Source organism: Atractosteus spatula, chromosome 1 (assembly GCF_055471065.1).
Source record: "Atractosteus spatula isolate fAtrSpa1 chromosome 1, fAtrSpa1.hap1, whole genome shotgun sequence".
Lineage (NCBI taxonomy): Eukaryota > Metazoa > Chordata > Actinopteri > Semionotiformes > Lepisosteidae > Atractosteus > Atractosteus spatula.
Window position 1 is genome coordinate 37,409,079 of NC_142706.1, and position 24,675 is coordinate 37,433,753.

The following is a 24,675-nucleotide window of genomic DNA, read 5'->3' on the forward strand; positions in this document are numbered from 1 at the left end:
TTGACAATAATTTCATTGGGTCATCTTTTCCAGATACCAATCACAAGAAACAATAATTTAGAGTTACACAGTAAAGTATTAAACAATTTTGAATTTGACATTCAATGTCTAAATAGTGCATAAGGAGCTACAATATAAAGCTGATTAAACCAGCTACCATTACACCAGCTAATGGTGCTTCCCATGCTAGAAGACGCGTGAATTCTGCTGCTGAAGTGCAAAAATGTATCTCAATAATACAAGGTCTCCAACCAGACACAGAAAAGGCTGGTCTATATAAAGACAGTCATATTTCCTTCCTATACAACTACAGTATAAATATTACTCATTTTAAACTGTATGCCTTGTTCCTAGTACTTTCCTGTATGAGCAGACGATTTAAAAAAAGAGCTCTTCCAAAATCATAACAAAATGTACAAATCAAAAAGGACACATTTTCAACCGAACCACATCAGAAAAAAATACCCAAAGCTGCCAGACACCTCATTTCCGAAGTCTCCATTTTAAGGTGCACAACATCTTGCAGTGCTTCTTTCCAGTGCATACAGTAGAGCCCACCTCTTACATCTATCTTATTTTCCATCATTCACATTTGTTGTGCTGCTCATCTTCTGAAAAACAATTTAAAAATATGTATTTATCTAAAGCCTTTTTTAAGACTTTCAAAGCTTAATACTGTAAGGCACTTTAAAAATCAAATGTTTCATTCTGTATTAGAATGACTGTACATTAGGGCACTGATGTTTAGGAGAACTAGGTAGTCTGAAGACGAGAGCCATGGATTTGGCTCTCTTGTGCTGTTCCAATCCTGAGAAACACCTCAGGTGAGAGAAACAAGAGGCAAGACCAGAAGAGGAAGCCACTGCTGAGGCACACATAAGGTATGAGTGTAACATCCTTGCTCTAAAGTCTCTCCCGTTTACTCCCACCATCTCCCTTTAAAATGAAGTAGTGTACAACAGATTCCTCTGAGGAATTCAGCACATTTGTGTTGTCCACGCTAAAAAAAAGTTAAGAGCTGTTTCCCAATAGTATTATTGTAACTATTCAATAACGTACATGTGATAATGATAATGTTGCTTTATTAGCCCTATACAATTTCTTGCATTAGGAATTCGTCTTTTCACTCACCCCAGCTTGCTCTCCCGGAGACACACAGACAGGGAGAGAAGCTCGGGGTCAGAGCACAGGGTCAGCCATTGTACAGCGCCCCTGGAGCAGTTGGGGTTAAGGGCCTTGCTCAGGCTGCGGGATCTGAACTGGCAACCTTCCAGCCACAGGCGCAGATCCTTAGCCACAGAGCCACCACTCCCCGTGTGCTGTACATAAACCGTTCCTTCATTGAAATCAGATGGAGAATAACCTACTTTGGGAGAAATTACCTTTGCATCTACTCCTGAATCACTTCCTCAATGGATCAACAGCCAGACTTTGCCTCTGGAGAACACCATTGCCTTGACACAAACAAACACAGGTTGAGATATATTTCTTAGGTCACTTATACTCAAGAAGTGCACCTTTCTGGGCACAGAAACGGGACAAGATGCTGTGGTCAAATGCATACACTGGCCAGTTCTTGTCCTGGTTATGTTTAATTCTTATGTTTATGTCAGTCTGGAAATCTGCATTCCGTTTTGAAATTGTGACTTAATGATTCAAGTGTCATTGTCAAAAATAAGAATTCAGTTGATATAACCAAGTCCACATCAGTCAAATAGGATGGTCACATCTGGCTTTACACAGCTTAATTGAAACAGGATTTTCCTTCACAAAGCATTTACAGATGAGAAGTTTAAAATGATTCATTTCAAACAGTTTTTAAATGTGCAAAATTAACCAAAGTATAATATTAAAGTTTTTTTTTTTGCTAGAATAACAAGCTAAAACTATTTCTTTATATTTTAAATTCTGAGTCACCTGTCATGAGCCCTGGAAAAAAATTAGATGCAATGTTGTTTCTTTCTTCAAAAAGACCTAGCCCATGGCCCTTGGCCTTTCTGCCTGCAAATGTAAATGTTTTTTCTTCATGCAAATTTGGCCAGTTTAACAGCAAATGCTGTTGACATGCAATTTGCATAATGAAACATGACTATAAGTATTTACTTACCCAACCCCAGGATATTTCTGGTACAACTTTCACACAGTATGGTAAAATACTAAATAACACTTACATTTTAAATGATTAAATTAGGATTCTTTTTAGTGTTTTAAATATCCGAAACAACTGCCGAGGGTGTGATTATGCTGATTAAGTCAATATTGTAATGTTCCTCTAGCATACGATTAATCATAAGTCTGGCAAGCACAGCTGGTCAAAGATTGTGGTTTCAAGAGTTTCCATGGTTCTAAAAGCTGTTATGTTGGCAAATGATCACGATAAGCCTCACATAAAGATCATTAAACTCTTCAATTGTATACTCTGTGACTTGAATCTGTGGTATGATTGTTGTGGCCTTTTTAGACTTAGATTCCAGTGCTTTACAGACTGTTTTGTTGTGATTATTATGCTTTAAAAGAACGGGGAGTATCTGAAAGTCCAAGTTATTCACTAATGTTAATATGCCAAAGTTCAAGCTTGAACAAGCAAGAATGAAACTATTTTAGGGTATCTAAGGGAATTAATCTTGATTTTGTACTTTTACTTGTGACGTGAAATGAGAAGGAATTCAATCTATAAGCTTACTCAGCCTTAGACCTGTTTTACGTTCATCTTCACACAAAACACCAAATGTCTTGTCTTTAGTTTGTACACCAGTTCCTCTTCATTTAGTAATTCTAAACGTACCCCTGTCAATCACTTGAATGTGAAATTGGAACAAGGGAACCATTTTCAAGCTGTCCATCTGTGACTCCAAAGTGCCTCCACAGACTTTAAGGTTCTCCAGTTCAGTCTCTAGATTAATTTTCTGCCTCTAGGAAGGAAAGGGAAGTAATGAAAATTATTTTCTTTTTTAACACATGAAGCTCTTAACATTTAACTTCATTTGTGCTTGTGATGGGTTCTCAATGAGTGGGCTCTATTGACTTCTTATCATAGCATGGTGCTATAGAAATAACCACAATAAAAAGAGCAATACTTAATTGGACACTGAGGTTGTTTATTATTGTTTATTTTGTTATTAAAAAAACACATTTAATAATGTTAATGAGAATGTGAATTAAGGGTTAATGACAGTAAAAATACCACTAATTCCTGCAGATTCCTTGAAATGGGAAAACATAAAAACATGTAAATATGTATCCATTATTTTGTCATCACTTCCCTTTATCATTCTCAGGCATTTCTGATTTAAGCTATGCATTTCATCATGAATTGTTGACTAGATTAACAGGGGTAATGGTTAGTTAGCAATAACCGTTTAAATTAAACACCACAATTTCTGCAGAAGTGCCAATTAGCTTTTATATTTGCTTTTATTACCATCAAATATTCCATATTGTCATATGCATAATAAACAATAGTTATAGAATAGAAAATATACACCCACAAAAAAGAACCCTTCACTCCTCCACCTCCCCCAAAAAGAAAGTTTACATATAATAATACATAATCAATACATCTGAGAAATGTAGATATACAATATATTAGATATATATTCATATACACAGTACATTTATATGGTATTTCATATTTAGATTTCTCTAGAGAGAATATAATTTATTTTTTAATTATTATACTTACATTAATAAAATAACCATTAAATTAAACCATTATTACCTTTATCTTTCATTATTCCACATCATTTCACGTAATATTACTCTTTTTACTTTTCTCCCATTTATCTTCAAAAAGCTTATTCTGATTCCTTATTGTATGTGTTATCCATTCCATTTCATAAACTTCACCAATTGTTTCAGTCCATTTACTAATCTGAGGTGCTTATGGTTTATCTGCTTTAAAGCAGTTAAACAGGTACTTATCTGCAATATTTATCTATTTCAGAAATCAAGGCCTGTGGTGTTCTTCCAAGAAGAAAGTTTTCTGGACATAAAGTTTACATTTAAAAGTAAATTCTATAACTTTAATAACTTCATCCCAGAATCCTTTCAAAATATCAATCATCAATTAAAAGCTTAATAAAAACAATAGTGGAGAATTTTGTTCTAAGAAATACCACCAAAAAGGAATTATTTAGGTCACACTTTTGGTATTATTTCTACGTGTATTCCTTTCCACAAATATTTTCCTGCACTAAAGTGCTAAATGAAAAGCTTATGATTCAAATATCTTGTGGAGTAAATTAAACCTGAATGTTTCTAGACACACTGGCTACCAAGCAACCAGCCACACAATGAAACATTCACATACTGTAGTTGCTTATCTTAATTCTTCATTTAATATCTGCAGATCCAAGTGAAAACACTAGGTCTTAAATAAGTCCACGAACAGCACAGCTTGTTTTATTGATTTAAAATCAGGTTTCTTCAGGAGTACCCTTACTATTTTATATTACATATAACCGCCCAAGTAAAACTTTGATGGAATCAATACTTGACTAATGCTTGGAAATAAAGCCACCATGTAATGTTATATATTTAGACTGGCACTAGCGGTCGGCAAAGTTCTCTATCACTTATAAATAGACTCACCAGCTCAAAATCAGTTAAATTATTAGATTATTGGTTAGAGCCCAAATTCTCACATGAAGTTTTAGGATGAAGGCTTGAGGAGACTGCTAGAGATGAACAGAAATGGGGGGAGTCTCTTTAGAGTTTTTTATAGGTCATCCTCATGGGTTTTTATGTGCTTTTATGTGTGATTCCTGGAGCCACCTTATCTTAGGGTGTGATTTGCCCCAGTGTACAGAATATTTCCATCACCTGATCTTTGTCTTTTACTTTAAACTTATTATATAAGCTAGTTTTTGAGAAAGTGTCTAAAACTTTCCCAGAGAAACCTTACAAATTTACATAGACAGTATTTACAAAGTTTTAATAACTACATTTGTACTTTTGACATTTCCCATGTAAAACATGGCAAACAATTCTAAAGAAATGTTTGAAGAAAGCTTACCTGCAACTCTTGCAAGTACTTGTTTAGATTTTCATGCTTTTCCATTTCTCTGTCCAAAGTAGCCTTCAATTCACTTAGTTCAAACTCTCTTACTAGGAAGACAAAAATAAGACCATTTTTATTTTTTACACAGAATTGTAGCCTAATACAGTATCTGTTTTATGTTTTGGTATTACCAGAAATAAAAGTTATTTTTTAGAACACAAACCTCTAGGGTCTTTCTTTAAATGTTAAGAACTTAAGGGTTCTCAACTCAATGCAGTAAGTAGGCATTTTATTGTTTAACCTAGTGTGTCTGATTTGTTACTGTTTTCTCCAAATCTGTGTCAGAGAACAAAGAACTCAGGCGCCTCAAATTATACCAACCACTTGGGTATATTCTTGGCATATCTTTACAATTTGGGGGTTATGATTATTTAATTTACTTATTGATTAATCCACTCAGTCATTTCTTATACGTACTCTTTTTGTAATCCCCTATTTGTAACAATATTATACAATTGAATGATTTTGACATATTATTTCAGCTACTACTGTATATATAACATTCTGTTTGTCTTTTTATTGCTTATTGTTTAGAAACTGAACAGTACATGATGTGTTGACAAATTCCTGTCTTTTTCAGAAGTAACACTCTACATTGATACAGTTAAATGATGTGTAATGTCTGTCCAGTCTTGAATTCTATCTAAATATTTTTCAATTTTAATATTTTGTGGGAAACTGGCTCTGGTGTAAGTGTTTGTGTTTGTGTCTATGCGTTTCATCCAGAGTGTATCTTGTCTTGTGCCTGTTGCTTGCTCTGGCTCCCCTGTGACCGTGTATTGGATGAAGCAGTATGAAAACGGATGAATGAATTTTAATTTTCTTCAGTGTTTGGTATCCTCTGCAAACTTCACTAGTTTTTTCAATATATCAGATACTAGATTGCTGATATGAGGTTCCAATCCAAATTTCTGTGGTACTCCAATACTTACATCTTTCCAATTTGAGTATTCCTTATCTGCACTCATGATCTTAGTAATTTTACATAATGAAACTAAATCACAACTTAATATGAACACTGATTACCTCTCAGCTTGGTACATGTAAGTATTAGAAACAAATAACAGCATTTTACTAAAAGCAATACTAACATTTTGTGCAATCTATCTAGATTTTATAAAGACTTTTAACCCCTTTCAGGACTCTAGTGTTTTTAAGAGCAAGTTGAACTAGCATAAGCATTGGAATAAGGGGTATATGAATATTAATTAGCTCTGACCATTTGGCTTTCAAATACTGTGAAACAGACACATCTAATACTGTATCTACTTTAACCAAACAAGAATAAAACACTCCAAAGACTACAATTAATAGAACATCTGGTAGCAACCCAGCTGCCAAAGTGCAATTTCATAACCGTAATCATAAGAGTTTCTAGGAAAGACACAGATGTATTTCATGGATGAAACATTCACTGACAAATAACAAATGGTTTTCAGCTGTTCTAGTTTTTAAATTAAGAAAATCAATAAAGACCCATAAAGACTGTTCATGTTTAACTTAGCTGTACAATGCTTCACAGAACCAAATAGTAAGAAATTAGGTCCACTAATTTAATTTTTAATAGTAGTGGAAGTGTTTATCATTTTCATGAATTTTATATTTTCAGCCATGAACTTGCTTAACTTACTGGTTGATTAAGGGTTGACCCTACGATCTCCTACAGCCTCATTTCTGTAATACACAGTAAAATGTCAGCATCTGACCTTAACTATTTTTTCAGCTGGTCAGCTACTTAAAAGTTGCAGAGCCAGTGAGTTCTAGAAGACAAACATCTACCTGAGCAATCTCCGTTAGAGCATACAGTAGCTCAGGAAGGGTCAACTTGGCCCTCTGCAATCCAAGCAAATTTTCTTGCTCTGGGCCTTGGAGAGAGATCACTGGTATTGTACTCTTTTCTGCTCCCTGTTCAGGAATTGCAGCAATTCTAAACCATTCCATTTTGTGTGCGTCACCCAGGTGGGTGTTAAACTTCAGTGGCAGATAAAGTGCTTTGGGGTCCTGTGGGATGCAAGTGCTCTACAAACGGAAACATATTATACTGTATAATACAGTACGTGCAGTGCAGTCAGAGTGTGATATTTTCCTCTGTATTTAAATGTAAACAAAAACTGTTGTGTAGTTTGCATTTTTGTCACGCTCTATTTCTATCACTAACCTTAAACAGAACGGGGTATACAGTAAATAACTCCACCTTAAAGGCAAGTTTGGAAAATTACTAACTTCAGAGTGTCATAGCAAAACTAGAGAACTAGAAAGCAACAAACTTTTCTCCTTTACTGCAACTCATGTGAACAAAACTCAGCATATTTGCACATCCGCATTTCCTCCGGACCATATACTGTACTTACGCTTCATCTGTTTGATGAGAAACTCCTCCAGCAAGCTGATGTCCACTGAGGTAAAGCTGTGCTGGGAGGTCAGTCCACACAGATGGGCCAGGTCTGTCTCTTCCTCCTCCTCTTCCTCAGACTCGTCATCAGCTCCCTCCAGTTCCTCCTCCTGCTCTTTACAGAACCCCAATGTCTCCTTCTCAAACTCCTCTAGGAGCAAGGCCAAGACACAAGCCCTTCTTTAATGCTTACTTGGCTTGTTTCATGTTAAATTAAAAAAAAATGCATTGGTATGATAAAAACTGAGCATGTATTTTTTTTTTTCATGATTAAAATGTGTGAGAAGGTGTCACATTATCAGTAATCTTTCCTTCCTTTCATGTGTTCGGATTTTGGTTTCAATAATTGCTATTTTATAAAACTGCAAGGCTGCAGTGCATCTGGGAGAGATTCAAAACAACACATGTTCTATAAGACATACTGTAAGTACACCCAAGCTGTCCAGTTTGTTTTGCAGTCACAGTGCCAAGAAAAATAGAATGGACTAGAACCAGCAATCTTCAGGCTATGGAACACGTCCTGCAATCTGGCCTTTATGAGACAAGCAACTCGGACTGCTTTAGTATTAGCTGCCCTAGGTATAGGACATCTAGACAGTCACAAACTCACTGATGCAATCCATCAACCTAAATGATGTTCTTTTGTCCAATCTATCCTTTATGACTAAAGGGGGACAACTCTGTGTGGTGGTTAGGACACTGTTGATTGCAAGGTCATGCATTGGCATCCTCACTGTGCTCACTGCTATTGTACACCCGGGAGCCCTATTGCTCCAGTTCTCTCAGTTGTACAAATAGGTACCAGAACTGCGGTAAGTGGTGGAGGGGCACATATTGTACTCTCTGTCCGCTTCACACCTTGAATCCAAGGATAAATTCCACAATAGACCTCTAGGTTAGAGATGGCCAAACTCTATGGCTCTTGCTATGACTGAAAAAACTACACTTTGAGGTTCTTTGCAAAGAATTAATTTCAACTAAAAAGGAATTTAAGAGAAAGCCAGGCTAAAGAAGAGAAAAATGCCATGAATAAAATTACAGTGTACACATACTTCATTCTGGGGTTCTTAGAAATATTAATACAGTCCTAAAGTGCAAGTGCCTTCCATAACAATAAACAATGTCTTTAACAACTTATTGAGGAGAAACTAGTATTGAGTGCATCATAATGTCATAAGAATCAAACTTTGCCAGCTTCATGCGTATATTTCTACACCTTTAAACAACGTACAGTAGCAGACACTGTGCAAAACCATGGCTGGTTGCATTTGCAAGTGTATACTGCCATCTACAGTAAATCTAATGTCCTAACATCCTTAAACTGTAATTTCAAAGTGAAAGGACAGTAAACCATTAGTTTAAAGGACTTCATTTAATGGACAAAATCTTCTAAAGGGGAATTTTGTCTGTAAAATAAGAAATACCAGATTTTCCCCACAATAAAGTTGGAACGCACAAATAATAAAACTAGGTACAAAGAAACACTAGATAGGTTTAAAATTCAGGAATATCAATGGAGTCCTAAAGGGGTTGGTTAATTGCTTAGAGATATGTTGCTTGTGTTTCATAGCTTCAGTGAATTTTAAACAGTTTATTTAAGACACATGAAATAAAGAGCTTATATATATTGTGCTTATATTATTGTATATAATATATTATTACATATTGTTATAAAAATGCACAAGAGCAATTGACTGTGTTGACTGCAATTGTTTAAAAAAATAAAAATCTAGAAAACATACTTATCATATATATATAATAGTTTGTTTTTGAGCTGAAAAACTCATTTGTGATTTCACAAACATTTGATAATAACAGACATACCTTCCGCTCTATTAGTCCGTTTAACAGAGTATTTACTCTATGGCATCAATATTAAGAATGAATACATTTTAAGCCCAAAGGTGTTTGCAAAAATGACAAACACATGTTTACAGCACAAGGAAACAGTTGAATATAAGAATAAGTATCCTATATATGAATCATCAGTAAAAAAAAATAGCATGCAAAAGGTAAAATATTAAATTATTAGCCAGTACTATTATAGCTAAATGTGCTAAAATGTTAGATTTTAGCTAAATAAATAACCATGTGACCATTTTTACTTGCAACTTAAATGCAAAGTACATATGAAGAAAACATTATGAAATCATAGCACAGTTTAGCCATTTTCACAGTATTACTGCATCTGCACAGCTCTGTTCCGCTGAGGTCAGCTAGCTCTGTACTGCTTACTGTGCAAATAGCCAGAGCACGGGTTTTACACAGAAAAATGCATTGATTGCTTTAAAATCTAATAAAAACCTTGGTCAACTGCCCCCAAGAAACACATACTGTAGTAATGAACTGATACCGAGTTTGAATTTATGCTAAAGACTGTCAGGTACAGTCCATTGTATAATTGTACAGTCCTATTGTAATAGGTTAAAATCATTTTTTTTTTCAGTCTTGAACAGAGCAGACTACAAGAGGACCAGTTTCAAATATTTTAAATCCTCAAAGACACTGCAAGAGGCAACCCAATAGACGTCTTCAGAAACAACAGTGAATCCAGTGGGTACAAATGAAAACTAAGGGGAAGTGATTTTAAAACTGAGAGGAGGAGCCACTTCTTTACACACTGAGCTGGGGGGTGGAGATTCACAGTCCACTTACTGTAGCTACGAGCAACCAAATCAACAAAATGGCATCCAATTGTTTGTAACCTTTCTTATAAGATCACTTAATTGGCCATCTACAATTTCTTGCATTAGGAATTTTTCTTTTTCACATACCCCAGCTTGCTCTCCATGAGACACACAGACAGGGAGAGAGAAACTTGGGGTCAGAGCGCAGAGTCAGCCATTTACACGGTGCCCCTGGAGCAGCTAGTGTTAAGGGCCTTGCTCAGGGGCCCAACAGAGTAGGATTCCTCTGCCGGCCGCGGGATTTGAACCGGCAACCTTCCAGCCACAGGCACAGATCCTTAGCCACAGAGCCACCGCTCCGCCCCATGGTGGTCATATTAATTCTTTTTATTCAAGCAGCATAAGAAATAAATGTGCATATTTGTTTAAAGTACACATACTTGTTAAAAGTGCAAATGTGTCTTCTATTGGTTTCAAAATGTATTATCTTTATGTAATAATTATCATTATAGTACAGTATATTTTACAGTAATGCTAGACTACATTTTCTGTGAACATTTTTGTAACTTAATGACATTAGATATCTATCATTACATATTTCTTCAGGGTTAAAAGGGTATGGTCTTGTGAAGCTACTGTACAGTATACGCAGTGTATGCATACTGTATGTGCAGTACAACCACTTTTATGAAGATTTAGGGTGAAGAACACGGATATCACCGTCTACTATATCGATATCACTATTGCAATCGGACTACACCATTGACCAATTGTATATTCCTAACTCATAATTCGACGATAGCTTTCTGGATGTAGAAGCCCCTGACAGACCTGAATCCACCATCAAGGACTGGATTTGAAATTTGAGACAATGAAGCTACAGAAAAAAGAAAGACACCAGTGAATGCAACTATTTAGAAAAGTGCAGTTCATGTCAAAAACACTTACAGTGGATAATTGCTGAGTAATCTACAGCACAAGCAGGTTCAATTACTTTCCGCCAAAGTTAAATACTGCTGACAGCAAGGACAAACATGGTCACCTGTCAGGTTCTGCAGGTGCTGCTTCCCCATGAGGTGCTCCTTCTTGTTATGCAGAGAGCTGAAGTACTGATTACAGGTCCTACAGAACAAGTCACCGTTCTCGTCCCCCTGTTTACATGAGAAAGGAACTGAATTAGAATTTAAAAAGAAATGGAGATTTTGAAAATCATCTTCTCCAGCAAGATGGAAGATGGCGGATTAATATTGTGGAGTCCACTATTAACGAATATTAATGATGCACAAAAAGCGTCTTCCAAACCACAAAGTAAAGATAAAAGATGTTTTAGATCCTGTAAGAATTATTTAGCTTTTTTTCTCCTCACAGAATAATCATATACGTACAGTATACCATGGAAAAACTCAGTCTTTTCTCAAGACTTTTTCTTACAAAGTTTTTTTTCCCCATATACAGTATACAGTACATTTCCTGATAACATTTAAAAGTCATCATAAGATGTCTGGGTACAGGTGATCTTGGGGTTACGATGCGAGCAGAGAGATGGGAATAATCCCATTCATGGCAGGCCAGCAGTAGTGTTATATTAGTTCACGCTGACCTGCTTCGGAAGGCAGCCACTTGTGTATTGATTTACTGTACGTGTGGTGAATTAGGTAATGAGATAATTGGTGACAGGTGAGAATCACATTCTCACTTGGGTTTCAATTAGCATGGGTTAGTATGAAAAGGGATCCTAATAGCTGGTGTAGGAGTCTGTTTTGGAAGTAAACCACTTGCACTGCATTTTCCTTTACGTCATGGTTTGTCCGTGTATTTAGGCCTCACTAGTCACCTAATGAGAGGCAGGCCTCTGCCATCATACTGCATCTTACAAAAATAATCACCCCCATTCAATGATATCCCATTCCGTTTAAATACAAATGATGCATATGCCTTTTTAAATTAGTATTTTTCATCAAAACTTGAATGCTTGAACTCTTAACACTCTTAACTCTTAACATTGGTGAAAGAAGTTACATGTCAGCAGAAACCTTAGAGAAAAATCCAAAACCAAAATATGCTGATTGCTTAAGTATTCGTTATAAGCATTTGAAAATATTGTTTATGAATAATGAATTGGTTCAGGTGTACAAAATTAGAAGTCACAATTATTTCAGTGGCCTCTACCTATTTTCAGTGGTTCACATGATTTCAGAATTAACACACCTGTCTCTGTAATATCCTGCACGATCAATGGAGTTTACAACACTGCATATACTGTAAGTGATACTGCAAACATGTGGCAAAACGTTCTTTGGGCAGACTAGACAAGGTTGGAAATTTTGTCTAAATGCAAAGTATTAAGTCTGTCACAAACCCAATACTGTGGATTGTCAACACCATCAATATGGTCAAACATGGTGGTGGCAGCATCATGATATGGGGCTGCAAAGGAACAAGTAATAGGTTTATTCCATGCTGAAAAAAGAAGAAAGAAAACACAACGTTTCAGCCGTGGAGCCTTCTTCAGGTGTCAAGATTGAGGGGAAAATGGATGGAGAAAAGCAAAGGCAAACCTTAGAGAAAAGCTGCTTCAGTCTGCTGAAGACCTAAACATTGGGAAGAAAATTCCCCTTTTACAAGGACAATAACCCAAAACACAAGGCCAAAGCTACACGTGAATGTCTTTTGGTCTAGTTAAAGTCTGTTGCAGCTTGCAGCTTTAATTGCTGACAAATAAGCTAGTTCACAAACAAGTATTGACTCAGGGGTGTAAATATGCAACCGACACATTTTAATTTGGGATTTTTCTTTTTTTTCTAATTGTTAATGCAAATGTTCTCATGCATAAAATTGTTTAAGTATTCAACTTTTACTTAAAAATATCCATCCATCAATCCATTTTCTAACTGCTCCATCTAATTTGGGGTCGTGGGAGAGCCCTTGCTAGCAAGCAATAAGCGATAAGCCCTGGATGGGACTTCAGTCACTTAAAAATTCACTTTAAAAATATGTATATACTGTACTGTTTGTAATGCAAAAAAATAGGACATTATTAAGAAGGGGTTAATATATTTTTGCAAGACACTGTAGATATAAGACACCACCGATTGCAGGCAGTGTCCAGGACAACCTCATAATTTAACACAGATATCCCTGTACAGAATGTCCTCAACTCAGGAAACACAAAAATGGCAGCAGTCCAACTATGTGAAGGTTATGGGTGAGTCTATATTCCAATAACTCAAATGACAAAATAGGATGCAGAGTAATGAATAAGGAATACTAATTATGCAGCACGACAGTACAGTGACAGTTGCAAACAGCCTTTGTGGGTCACAGGCTGGTTTAATTGTCTGGAGCTGCAGCCAAAGGACCTGATTACCATTTAACGTATTTGGCTGGGCTGTGAAAATACGGTACCATTACGAGTGCTCTGCCAAACACGCATCCTTCCTCGTTCTTCTTTTATTTTGGCCAACTTTAGATTCCACAGCTTTCAGAGAACTCATTGTAATTCAACACACCAACACCACAGTCTTAAACAGTGACTTACTGGATAGTACTGTATCTTACGTTTTTGCTGTAAACGCTCTAAATTGTTATTTATTACCATTGTTATTTACAATTTGTCTGAAATAGCTTATTTTCAGTACAATAAATTTAATTTCAGTACACATTATTTGTATACTGTATGGGACGACTTCCAGGGAATTATAAGCAAACATTTTAAGATTTTATTGTGACAACAAAAATAACAGTAACAAGCAAAGCTTCTTGCACACCTATGCCTCATGGTTAATTCATGGCAGTGTTATTGTTTGAAGTGAGCAAAACCTACCTCCAGGTACAAAAAGGAACAAATGTACAGTAAATACAGATGTATATATTGAATATAACTTACCTTTGGGTGTCGATAAAGAGGTACATGTATTTTAAAAGAGCAGTAATAAATGATTCTCCTCATTTTAAAAAGACTTAGACAATCCTGATCATTTTTAACACAATATGAATTTAGTTGATGCCTCACTGTATTTTATTATGTTCTGTGTGATAGGATTTGTTTGTTTTTGCTTAAGCATTTGACCTGCCTATCAAGTATTCCTCAAAAACTGTATCTGGAAAGGTGTTTCAAAGCTGGATACATGGAAATTAAATGACAACATAAATTGTTTATGTTAAAAAGCATAAATATAGCATAAATATGCATCATGATGCATATACAAAATTAATAACACAAAAAAACCAAATTAAATTACATAATAACATAATTACATAATAACAACTGAAGTAAGATGTGAAGACAGGGTTAATTTTAAGTCCTTTCTACATGAAGATTAGACTTCTAAGGCTGGAGTTTATGGCAGGAAGGGGGTTAACTGATAAGGATTACAGATGCAAGCTAGTAGAGCTAGGGAACCCCCTGGGGACTAATCCCTGACCATTTGGCCAAAAAGCTGTAAACTGGTCAAACACGTGACCTCCCCCCTTTACCATAATAACGAATGACGAATCAGAGCAGCAAGGAAGGACTATATAAACCTAAAGTTTGTACCGGCACTTGGAACAATACTTCGGTTTTGTTGTTTCTTGCGGGGAAACAAGACTTCGGCTTTATTGTTCCTTGCATACAATAAACTCATCTGTTTAACTTCATCTCGGGATCCAGAACCTTATTCTTTCTGTTACAACAATTAAACAAAAAAGTCCTGATATGGCTTATTTGAGCCAATCTGGTGTGTTTTGACTTGGAAGACACATATACAGTATATGTCCATGAATAAACAGATTAAGAAACATTCTGAAATATAGAAAACCACTAACAAGTACAGTAGTAAGTTTATAATATTGAAGGTGTACTGTGCTTCTCTAAAGTTAGATAAAATCTCATAACTAAAGGCTCAGTCAGCAGGTTTGAGATTAATACTGGTTCAAGATAAAATGGAAAAGATAAAGAAAATGCAAGGAAAGATAGTTAAAATAAACTCTAGAGAAGATAACAGTTGTATGGTAATAAAAAAGTCAATACAAACTCTTACAGTTAAAATTTGCTTAAACTTTCAACAGCAAATACAACTCTTTTCTAAAATACTGTAGCATATCCTTGCATATTTTATCTTCTGATAAACATAGAAGTACTGTGGCATTTACTTAAACATACAGGTATATGTTAAGTTACTCACATCCAGTTGGGACAGAGCAAAAACTTCATTTTCAAACTCGGAATCAACGCACTCTATTCCTGAAAAAAAAGCATTTGTTTCAGATCTCAGCAGAATGATTGCTAACACTACACACAAAGACTGAATGCAGAAAACATTTCTGATACTCATATAAGGCAAAAATAATAAGAAAAAAATAATACTACAAGTTATCAACAGATCAGCATTTGAGAAATACCCTACCCTGTACACACCATTGTAAAAACAGCTTGTATATTTAATGTATGAAAAACATTCAACAAAACAAAAGTGTGAATTTATTCTCTAATCTTTCTTTAATGTTTCTACAACCAAATGAATAAATAAACTGTACATTTTTCTCATTATCCCTTACATATTCCTGCAGAGACTGTACAGTATGTAACCAATCATGACAATGGGAAGCGAAGAAAAAACAGAACATCTTCAAAGTCATTGAAACTAAGTCCTCCTTCAGTACTACGAATCTCAACAAAGGAACTGTTTTTAAAGATTATTGGTCTGGACAGACAAAGAAATACAATATACGACGTTTCTGAGAGCAGGCTTTACCTGATAACTTCAGAGGGAACACTTACCACAGACATCCTTCACTTTATTCAAGGTTTTCCTTTTCAGGAAAGCCTTGTAAGCTTCAGAGTTCTGATAGGCCTTCAGCTCTCTAATGTACCGCTGTTTGTCTCTGTCAGCAGCATTGTTGTATTTCTGTAAAAGTTAATAACACAGTTTATAACTTTCTGTCAACAGCTATGTTTTAAGCACATTTTACCTTTGTGATCTTAACATTTTGCTTCTATAGTTTTCATGTATGCCACCCAGAAACATAGGGCTGCATATACTGCAGGTCTACAGGGTATTTTTTAAATTTAAAATGATAGGTAGGTACAAGATAAGGAAAAAAAAATTGTGCAAAAAGCAGTGTTAACCTATCATACAAAAATTCTTCATAAAAGGCACAATGATGAGGAAATGCTTCCCAGAATGAGAGAATACAGTAGGTTTGCCAGTGTGTCACGTACTGCCAAGGTCTATATTGTGATAGGCTGTGAAGCAGATGCCCAAAATTGGCTTCATCTACACCGGGGCTAGTCAGTTATGCTCCATATTAATATTTTGTTACATCCAGCTTCTTACTTATTCAGCTGGTCATCAGCAGGATCAATATAGCAATTAAGGAGCTGGTTGTACCAAAATTCCAGAACAGAGAGGATTAGGAGGTCGACAGAATGAGTAGCCCTAGTCTAGGCTTAACAACTTCAGGAACTCTATGTCCTGATAACACCATAATATAATGTATCTATTCCACGAGAAAAGTGAACCAGCTGACTAATGGCAACCAGAGTTTATGATAATGACTTGTAAATCATTATAGCTGGTACTTTTGGCTATTTAAGTGAGTGGGAGGCAAAATTATTTATCGTCCAGATGTTTATCAGCTGTGTGGAATCTGTGTTGGGAAGATCTTGAGTGAAACACAAAAAACTATGGAAGAAATTAACTTGGGAAGAAGACTGTGAAGAGACTGAGAAGTTTAGGAGATGGCTATTTTGTTTTGTGAGTTGGTAAATGAGTTTATCACCCATCCAAAACTTTACTCAGGGCTGTGACTAAGGGTTTAGGCAAGAGTTCACTGAAGCAATAGGTGGTACACAGTTTGAATTCTGTGTATAAACACTGTAATACGTGAACACAGATCAAAACACCTTGTCGAAAAACCACCTAGTACAAACAATCTTTATTATTATTATTAGCTTGAAGCTTGAAGACAGTAGATACTGTAACTGATCATGATTACAAACATGGCTGTCAGAAGGCATTTTAGTTTATCCTGGAACATCTATTTGACTTGCCTGCTTCTCCTCCATGGACAGCTGAGACCACTGGACACCCAGCATTTTAGTGATCTCAGTAAAGGGAAGGTCAGGGTGATCCATCTTCAGCTGAACCTTCTTTTCATTGACAAATAACACGTACCTAAAAGCCCAGAGGAAATCATGGGCAATACAAGTAAAGAACTAAATACTGGATATGAAAATCCAAAGGTTTGCCCTTGTATTCTAAGTTACTTTATATAATAATTATAAAATAATAATTATAAAAGTAAAAGCTTATATTGTAAAAAATGTAAATTATAACAACAAAAATGAAATGATGGCATTTATTCGAACCATTTAATTTTTCTTCAATTCATCAATTGCTAACTGACATTAAAAACAATCTTTTACTTCCTTAATTACAGTTGACACACAGTGAGGAGAAAAAGTAAGTACATCCACTTCAGATTTTGTGGATTAACATATTTAGATAAAAGTAGTTAAAGTAGGTACTGTATAAAGTAGGTAGCTGCATCTGCATGCGTAGGCTGCAAAGGAACAAGTAAAGGTTTATTCCATACTGAAAAGAGAAGAAAAGAAACACAACGTTTTGCCTGTGGAGCCTTCTTCAGATGTCTGCGTTTTTTTTCTTCTCTTTTCAACATTGAAATAAACCTTTACTTGTTCCATATTTACATACATTTGACTTTCACCTAGTCCTCACCAAGTTCTAACAGTAACTAAAACTAACCTCATTTGACACATAACACACAAACATTAAACTTAGTCATTATTTATTAAAAAATGAGACATTCAATCTCTTTGTGTGAAAAGTAAGTCAACCCCTTGATTCAGTACCTTGCAGCACCCCTTTTAATCTTAAGGGGGCATACTTGCTTTTTCACCACACTGTGACTGCTATGAGAAATCAAAGGATACAATTGAGTGAAATCAAACCTACAGTTCTAACAGAAAAGGTTACATTTTAAAAAAATCCATTACAGCTACATGATACTTATGTCAAGAATTACTTTTTAAATCAATAAGAAGTTAAAGGAATATTACTGTAAGATGTAATATATTGTATTAATGTATTATTTGACACATTAACTACATAGATAGCTGCAAATTATGACTTTTTAAATTATTTTCCCCAACTACTTGTTAATTCTAAAACGTAATCTCCTGCACAAGTAATTTGTAGCTGTGAGGGATTACTTTTTAAAAGTACCTGATCATTACCATTAAACAAAGCTCCTCGTACATCCTGCATTCAGGAATTCTTACCCTGTGGTCGGTGCCCGTGGGGCTGGATATTCCTTTGGGGGTTTTCTCTTCTTTCCCTTTGGCCAGCCTCCTTTCCTCTTCTGAGGAGGAAGATAAGACAAGACATTCACGGGCAAGATAGACAGAGTCAACAGAGTCTGGTTTGTGAGAACAAAGATAAGATAAGATAACTTTATTGGCCATATACAATTTCTTGCATTAGGAATTGTCTTTTTCGCATACCCCAGCTTGCTCTCCATGAGACACAGACACACAGACAGGGAGAGAAGCTTGCGGTCAGAGCGCAGGGTCAGCCATTGTACAGCACCCCTGGAGCAGTTGGGGTTAAGGGCCTTGCTCAGGGACCCAACAGAGTAGGATTCCTCTGCTGACCGCAGGATTTGAACCAGCAACCTTCCAGCCACAGGCGCAGATCCTTAGCCACAGAGCCACCGCTCCACCAAAAGATTATGGGTGCTTTTTCGATTGATCTACGTTGCCTATATTACTGAAATATTCAGGGGTTTAAACTGAATAAATTTAGTTTTTGTTCATGAAATTTACATAGGAAATCAAAGCAAATCCAGTTTATGAAATACTGTATTATGAAAAGTTTTCATCCGCTATTACCTTCTTATCTCAAACATGAGGACGGGAGTGTCTCTGCCCACGGCACAATTGTTTGGCCTGGGTGGCGACTGTATCACACCCTGTCTAAAGCCAGAATAGCCCACACACAAGGCAGCCCCACGGTGATGTCGCCGTCTTAGTCTATCACACACAGTGCTCCATGTGCTTCTCTACCTCTGCCCAACGGCAGACCCCTGTTAGATATCATCACAGATCTAGTTAGAAGGGGCCAAATCTTTGGAAAAACTTTGTGCACACACTTCTTCTGTACTCCTCCTCCAAATTTTGGATCAACTTCAGCCAGAAGTGGTGAAATTTATATTTCTTTGAAGGAGTGATTGTAAAGTTAACATGCTTGATTTACACAGGTAGATTTACACAAAGGGTGATAGCAATATTTGTTGAAGTGACCTTTTTGTGCCTTTTACTTTGCTTTTTATATTTTAGAGTGTTTTGCATTTTGGGCATTTATTTTTTGACTCCAGATGTCCCTTTAACTTTTCAGCCATCATAGGCCTATCCCACTATGAGTGTCAATTTGCTTCTAACACTATACTTTTCATTACTAAAAAAAACATTTTTTTAATCCTTTCTGAAAATATCACAAATGCAAGTGATCTCCTTTTTCCTCTTAACACAACCATTATTGTTTTACAAGTCAGTGAGTTCTGACCTGGGAGGATGTACAATTTAACTTTTATTACCTGAATCAACCCCAGACAGGAAAGATTGTGCAGTATATATTAAAAGCCATACTTTGGACTTTGGCTCCTCAGTGTCAGGATCCTTTGCTTCTTGCTGTCCGTCAAGGATGATATTGTGCAGGGGCTGCAGTGCTGACATTAAAGGGTGGATGGGAACCAGCTGAGCTCCAGAGGACAAGAGGGTCATGCCATCCTCTGATGTAAGAGGCTGAGAAGGCACTAATTATGAAATACATACAATTCTGTGTCAGCCCTGTGTCAACACAATTATATTACAGTCAGGATCTCACTATTGCTCTGCGTAACTGAAGTTAGATTACAAAGCGCAACAAGGAAAACAATGATGGATGATAATGTGAATGAATCTTTGAATAAAATGGGCCAATCTCTAAGATTTAAAATCTGCTTTTCTCAACATTAATACCAATATACAATCTATCAGATGCCATGCTGACATCTTGACTCATAGATCCTGTGTACTAGGGTCGATTCCAGAATGGAGGCTCTTCCGTGTGCATATTGCCCCCATGTGTGCATGGGTTTTCTCTGTTAGGGAATTTTTTTCCCCACATTTCCCACAGTATGCTTGTATGATTCCCTGTGATGGACTGGTGTCTGTATTATAGCCAGATTCCTTCTGGAGTGGAGTTGGACTCATGTGACAGAGGTCGTCTGGAGTCATTCATGCAGATGACTGCCCACGGAAAGGTACTGAGTAGTAATCTTCCTATCAAATACCTTTACCTTGAGTCCGAGCCATAACTCCATTACCTGGACTCAAAGCAACACACCCCAGCCTAGAGGACTCTGAATAACCTACCTAGGAGCCCTCTGGCTGCACTTTATGAGACATAAATCATTTTGTTTGTAGGTTTTGTTTTGTTTTTCCTTCCATACCCAACAGTTTCTTCTAATTTGACATCAGACTAAAACTAAAATAAAGTGTTTACTTCAACAATCCCAGACAGATATCTTGAACAAGATTCTATATACAAGCTTAGAAGACTCTGTAGAATTCGATAAATAGATCTAACACTAGATGGATCAAAAAGGAAATAAAATAAACCATAGTATTAGAGTGTATCATATTGCTCAAATAGAAGTTGCTTATATTTAAAGGGCTGTAGCACTACACAAAGCTGCACAATTATAGTCACAGTGCAAACCATTTTTGTTGTGTGTAACAGTAAATGGACATATAGCTTGACTACTGGTGAACATTAACTTTTATTATTACATTGTATTTTTTATCAATAATCTTCAACACTTACTATTAATGTGATAATTTATTTAGTAAACACTCCTGTACCTGTGTTTATAAAAAATATGGCTTTTTGCTATCTGATGTCATCACAGCTGCCTCTGCTCATGCAGATTCTAGCTTTGTAGTTGCTGAGCAAAATCTATACCCACAATCCATTAGGGCACAAGTATTGCACGGCTGTTTATGAAATATAAAAAATGTCTTAACAACAGAAAAATGCAGCTGGTCATCTTGCACCAATACAGCCCAGTGCTGTTGTCAGAATAAGCAAAATGAAAATATCAAAAATAACTTTGTCACTGATGTGAAACGTGCTTAAATGACAGCTACAACTGTTGGGCATAAATCTAAACCGTTGTGGTTAAACAAGTAATACTGAAAGTCAACCTCAAAAAGTGCATCTGCCCCCATAAAAATAAGTAGTAACACTTTAACCTTACTGCGTTAAAGTTGATTAACTCGTGATGGCTGCTAGAACTGAAGGCAGAAGTTCACTATTAGGCAAAAAAAAAAACAGGTCAAATTAAAAGCTTCTGAAATTCCTCACCCTGTGCCTGGAGTTCAAGATTTGCCTCCGAGTTGAGCTGCCCTACGTATGACACAGTGCTGCCACTGGAATCTGTCGCCACACAGACTATCCTGAAAGATAAACAAATGTCAAACCAAAGCTTAAGAATAAATTAACTACGGTTAAAAATAAAAGGAAGTATTAAAAAAAAACTTCTGCAACGCAATTTAGGAAATATCAATCGTAGGATACAAAAACAACGAAAAGAGCAAGAAACATGAAAATGAAGCCTGGGCATTTCTCTCTGCCAACAGAGGGCAGATCGCAGATACTGTGATTTAGGTGTGACATTTCCATGGCAACCAGCAAAGTACTGTAGTCCATTAGGAAAATTACAGCATCACAGCATAGTATCAGCCACTACAGTTGGAAACATCCTAGATTTCTTGAACTTGTAATACTTTAAAATTAAGCCCATGTAATTTGGGTGAGCAACTGAGAAAGTGTTCCTCGGGTCAAACTTGCAGGGAATCCCTAAATGTGGCCTAAAATAAGTATTGTACTGCATTTACTCGGCATACAATATAAATAAGTGAAGAGTCCGTATATCTTAAACAGTCGGCTGTTGTAAGTTATGCATTCAGACTCATCTCGTATGGACAAGGTACCTCTGCTGACCGTCAACGTTTTGCACCGACACTGTGACAGGAACGCCATCAACGAAAGCGGCAGGTGCAGAGCTCCTGTCCCCGGCATCTGCAGCGCTGCTGAGGCCGCTGACAGTTGCTCCCTCCGCGGCTGCACTGTCGCTGAGCCCCGCAGACGCCTCCGCCTGAAGGTGCTGGATGGCAGCGAGATCGTACCCAGCTGCTGGGATTGGATTGACCGCAGCCGGGGAGACCACGGTCATCGCACCTGTCGCCGAGCCAGGACTCAAGGCACGGTCCAGGTTCATAGCGGGACCAGTGTCTTCAGCCCATTCCCGGCTGCAGAGACGAAGCTCTCAGCTGCAGAGGCAGACAGGCGACACAATCAATCCAAGACCCATCCACACGACACGGCTAAGAAACCGTCAGGCAGCCGACTGATCAGTAGGTGGAGTCGTTGGGATGTGGATAAAAAGGTTAAGCGTCAACATAGGCTACACAGGGAATATACTGTACTAATTATAGTACGATCTGCTAAACATGGGCTATAAGGTTCATTCACAAAACGTAAAAAAGATATTTGGCTTTTATGTGTATGAGTGTTGCATATTGCCCATGCAATAATTATGCAAAAATGGAAACAAATGAATAAAATACTTTGAGGACATTCAGAATTTACGATGACAACATTACTCCAACTAAAAATGACGATTAACAATTAAGAGAGGGTCGATTAGTTATGTCCGGTGCAGCGCGCTGGAAATGTGCCGCACTGAGCGCGTTCACGAGGCCTTTTCGCCTGCGAGGTTGCGGCTCACGTCTGCGACTGACGTCACAGTCTGCGCAGACAGCTTTAGAAGACTCAGAACGTCTGGAAAAGGTCGATTTTAATTACAGAGGTGGGCGCTGTCGAAGTTCCTTGTGCGCTGCACAACATAATCGTTTACCGCTGCGTTAGAATATGTATATCACAAATAATCATTAGTATAGTACATAATAGTACAAAATCATGTTTTCTGGGTTCAAATATCGCTTGGGCATGGCTCTGTGAGGAGTTTGCATGTGCTCCCTGTGCTAGCATGGCTTTTTACATGGTGTTCCAGTTTCCTCAAACCTCTTAAAGACATGCAGGTTAGGTTTGTATTCCCCAAAATGGCCCCTTTCCAGCAGGTTTTGAGTCTTTTTTCATGCTGCGGGAGAGGCAGAATTCACAGTAAAACAAACTCGATCCAAGGGACAAGAATGGAACTAGAGGAACGGAATAATTTTGATGGATCAAATGACCTCCCCTCATTTGTGGTCTTTCTGATATTCTGTATCCACGTGAGTATACAGTAGGCAAAGGCTTTCCATGGCAAACTCTAGTTGATGCACAACATGTTCCGACACCTTCAAGGATAGATAACAGCATATCCAAGATAAGATGTCTTGTCTCAGGACAACTTATAATGGTAAACAACATAAATAATAGGTGTGTGTACAAGAAAGTCTACAAAATGTGACTCATTTTCTTAGGTACTTTCCGAAGCCCCCAGCCACATTTCAAAGAAGCCAGGGTATAAACCTTAACAATATGGCTGGGTAGCTTGTTCCACATTCCCACAGCTCCCGGAGTAATGGGGTCATGGGAATTACTGTCACTCAGTTACCCAAAGGGTTGTGGGAGTTGGAATAAACTACCCAGCCATGTTGCTGAACCTGCTTCTCTGTCCTCTTTCAAGAAACAGTTGGGTGATATTCTCTGAACAATTATCGCCTAGCAGCCAGACGAACTAGATAATGCAGAATGTCTCCATCATGATTGTGACTGACCTGATGCATCTTATATATATATATTGTAACGCAACGGGGGCTCAGGCGGGCGCCCTTGCCGCATCAGGTCGGCCCCACACTGTCCGGGGCTCGAACCCGGGACTTCCGCGTCTCTCTGCAGCGACCCAGCCCCGTGAGCTAAAGAGAGATCTCTTTACAGCCCAGTAGCTGTAGTCCTGCTATCACAGGGAAGGGCGGTGACGTCACCTGCTCTGGTACGCCGGCTCTTACACAGTACCTGTCGGCCGTAAGCGTTACAATATAATCAGTTTATAATATAAAAGTATATCACCAAAAGGTATAGTATTTTATTATGTAAATTGTTTTAAACTAGAAAAGCGGAGAGATAATGGGTTTATGTTTCAAAAATGTAAGCTAAATGCTTCTCAATTTCCCGTATCTAATCAATGTAAGTCACAGGAATATAATAATTACTCGATGAAGGCGATTCACACCCCCCGACTAGGTGGCAGTAGCAGTGGAGTATAACCCGTTACCTGGCTGCCTACACACTTCTTGGCGAGACAGCGCTCCTCTGTATTTTGAGGTTGCGGCTCCTGCGAGGTCAGTGACAATATGATGTGTGACGTCTCTTCCGCCCCTACGCACGCAGTTATAAAAGTTTTGACAGCCCACGCTGTGTTGTAATTATTCACATTTTATAGCCTATATATTTGTGGATGCGTCTCTTTTCCACTGTGTTGTGTTATTAATAGGAACACAGACAATGTCAATATATGTGTATGCTTTGTTATACTTATGAAAAATT

General features: G+C 37.2%; 1 protein-coding gene across 2 annotated transcripts; it reads right to left on the reverse strand.

Annotated features, from left to right (window-relative positions):
- On the reverse strand, nucleotides 1-22,540 carry LOC148840845 (uncharacterized). 2 transcript variants are annotated; one of them, XM_088910635.1, is made up of 13 exons: nucleotides 22,116-22,540; nucleotides 21,487-21,578; nucleotides 19,728-19,894; nucleotides 18,363-18,442; nucleotides 17,112-17,235; nucleotides 15,840-15,966; nucleotides 15,244-15,296; nucleotides 11,121-11,229; nucleotides 7,411-7,602; nucleotides 5,015-5,106; nucleotides 2,786-2,912; nucleotides 1,383-1,454; nucleotides 1-611 (listed from the first exon to the last, which is right to left on the reverse strand). In XM_088910635.1, exons 1-12 carry the CDS (start codon nucleotides 22,400-22,402, stop codon nucleotides 1,402-1,404), a joined length of 1,503 nt encoding a protein of 500 aa, XP_088766761.1. In that variant the 5' UTR covers nucleotides 22,403-22,540; the 3' UTR covers nucleotides 1-611; nucleotides 1,383-1,401. The 2 variants fall into 2 exon arrangements, with proteins under 2 accessions (XP_088766761.1, XP_088766751.1); XM_088910625.1 differs by having other exon boundaries at nucleotides 15,244-15,302.
- Nucleotides 22,541-24,675: the final 2,135 nt, after the last annotated feature.

Coding starts and splice junctions, on each gene's coding strand:
- LOC148840845 (XM_088910625.1), bottom strand. CDS start 22,402: ATGAACCTGGACCGTGCCTTGAGTCCTGGCTCGGCGACAGGTGCGATG. Junction 18,443..19,727: donor CTGAGGAGCCAAAGTCCAAA/GTATGGCTTTTA, acceptor CTTCCTCCTCAG/AAGAGGAAAGGAGGCTGGCC. Junction 15,303..15,839: donor TAAAGTGAAGGATGTCTGTG/GTAAGTGTTCCC, acceptor CTTTTTTTTCAG/GAATAGAGTGCGTTGATTCC.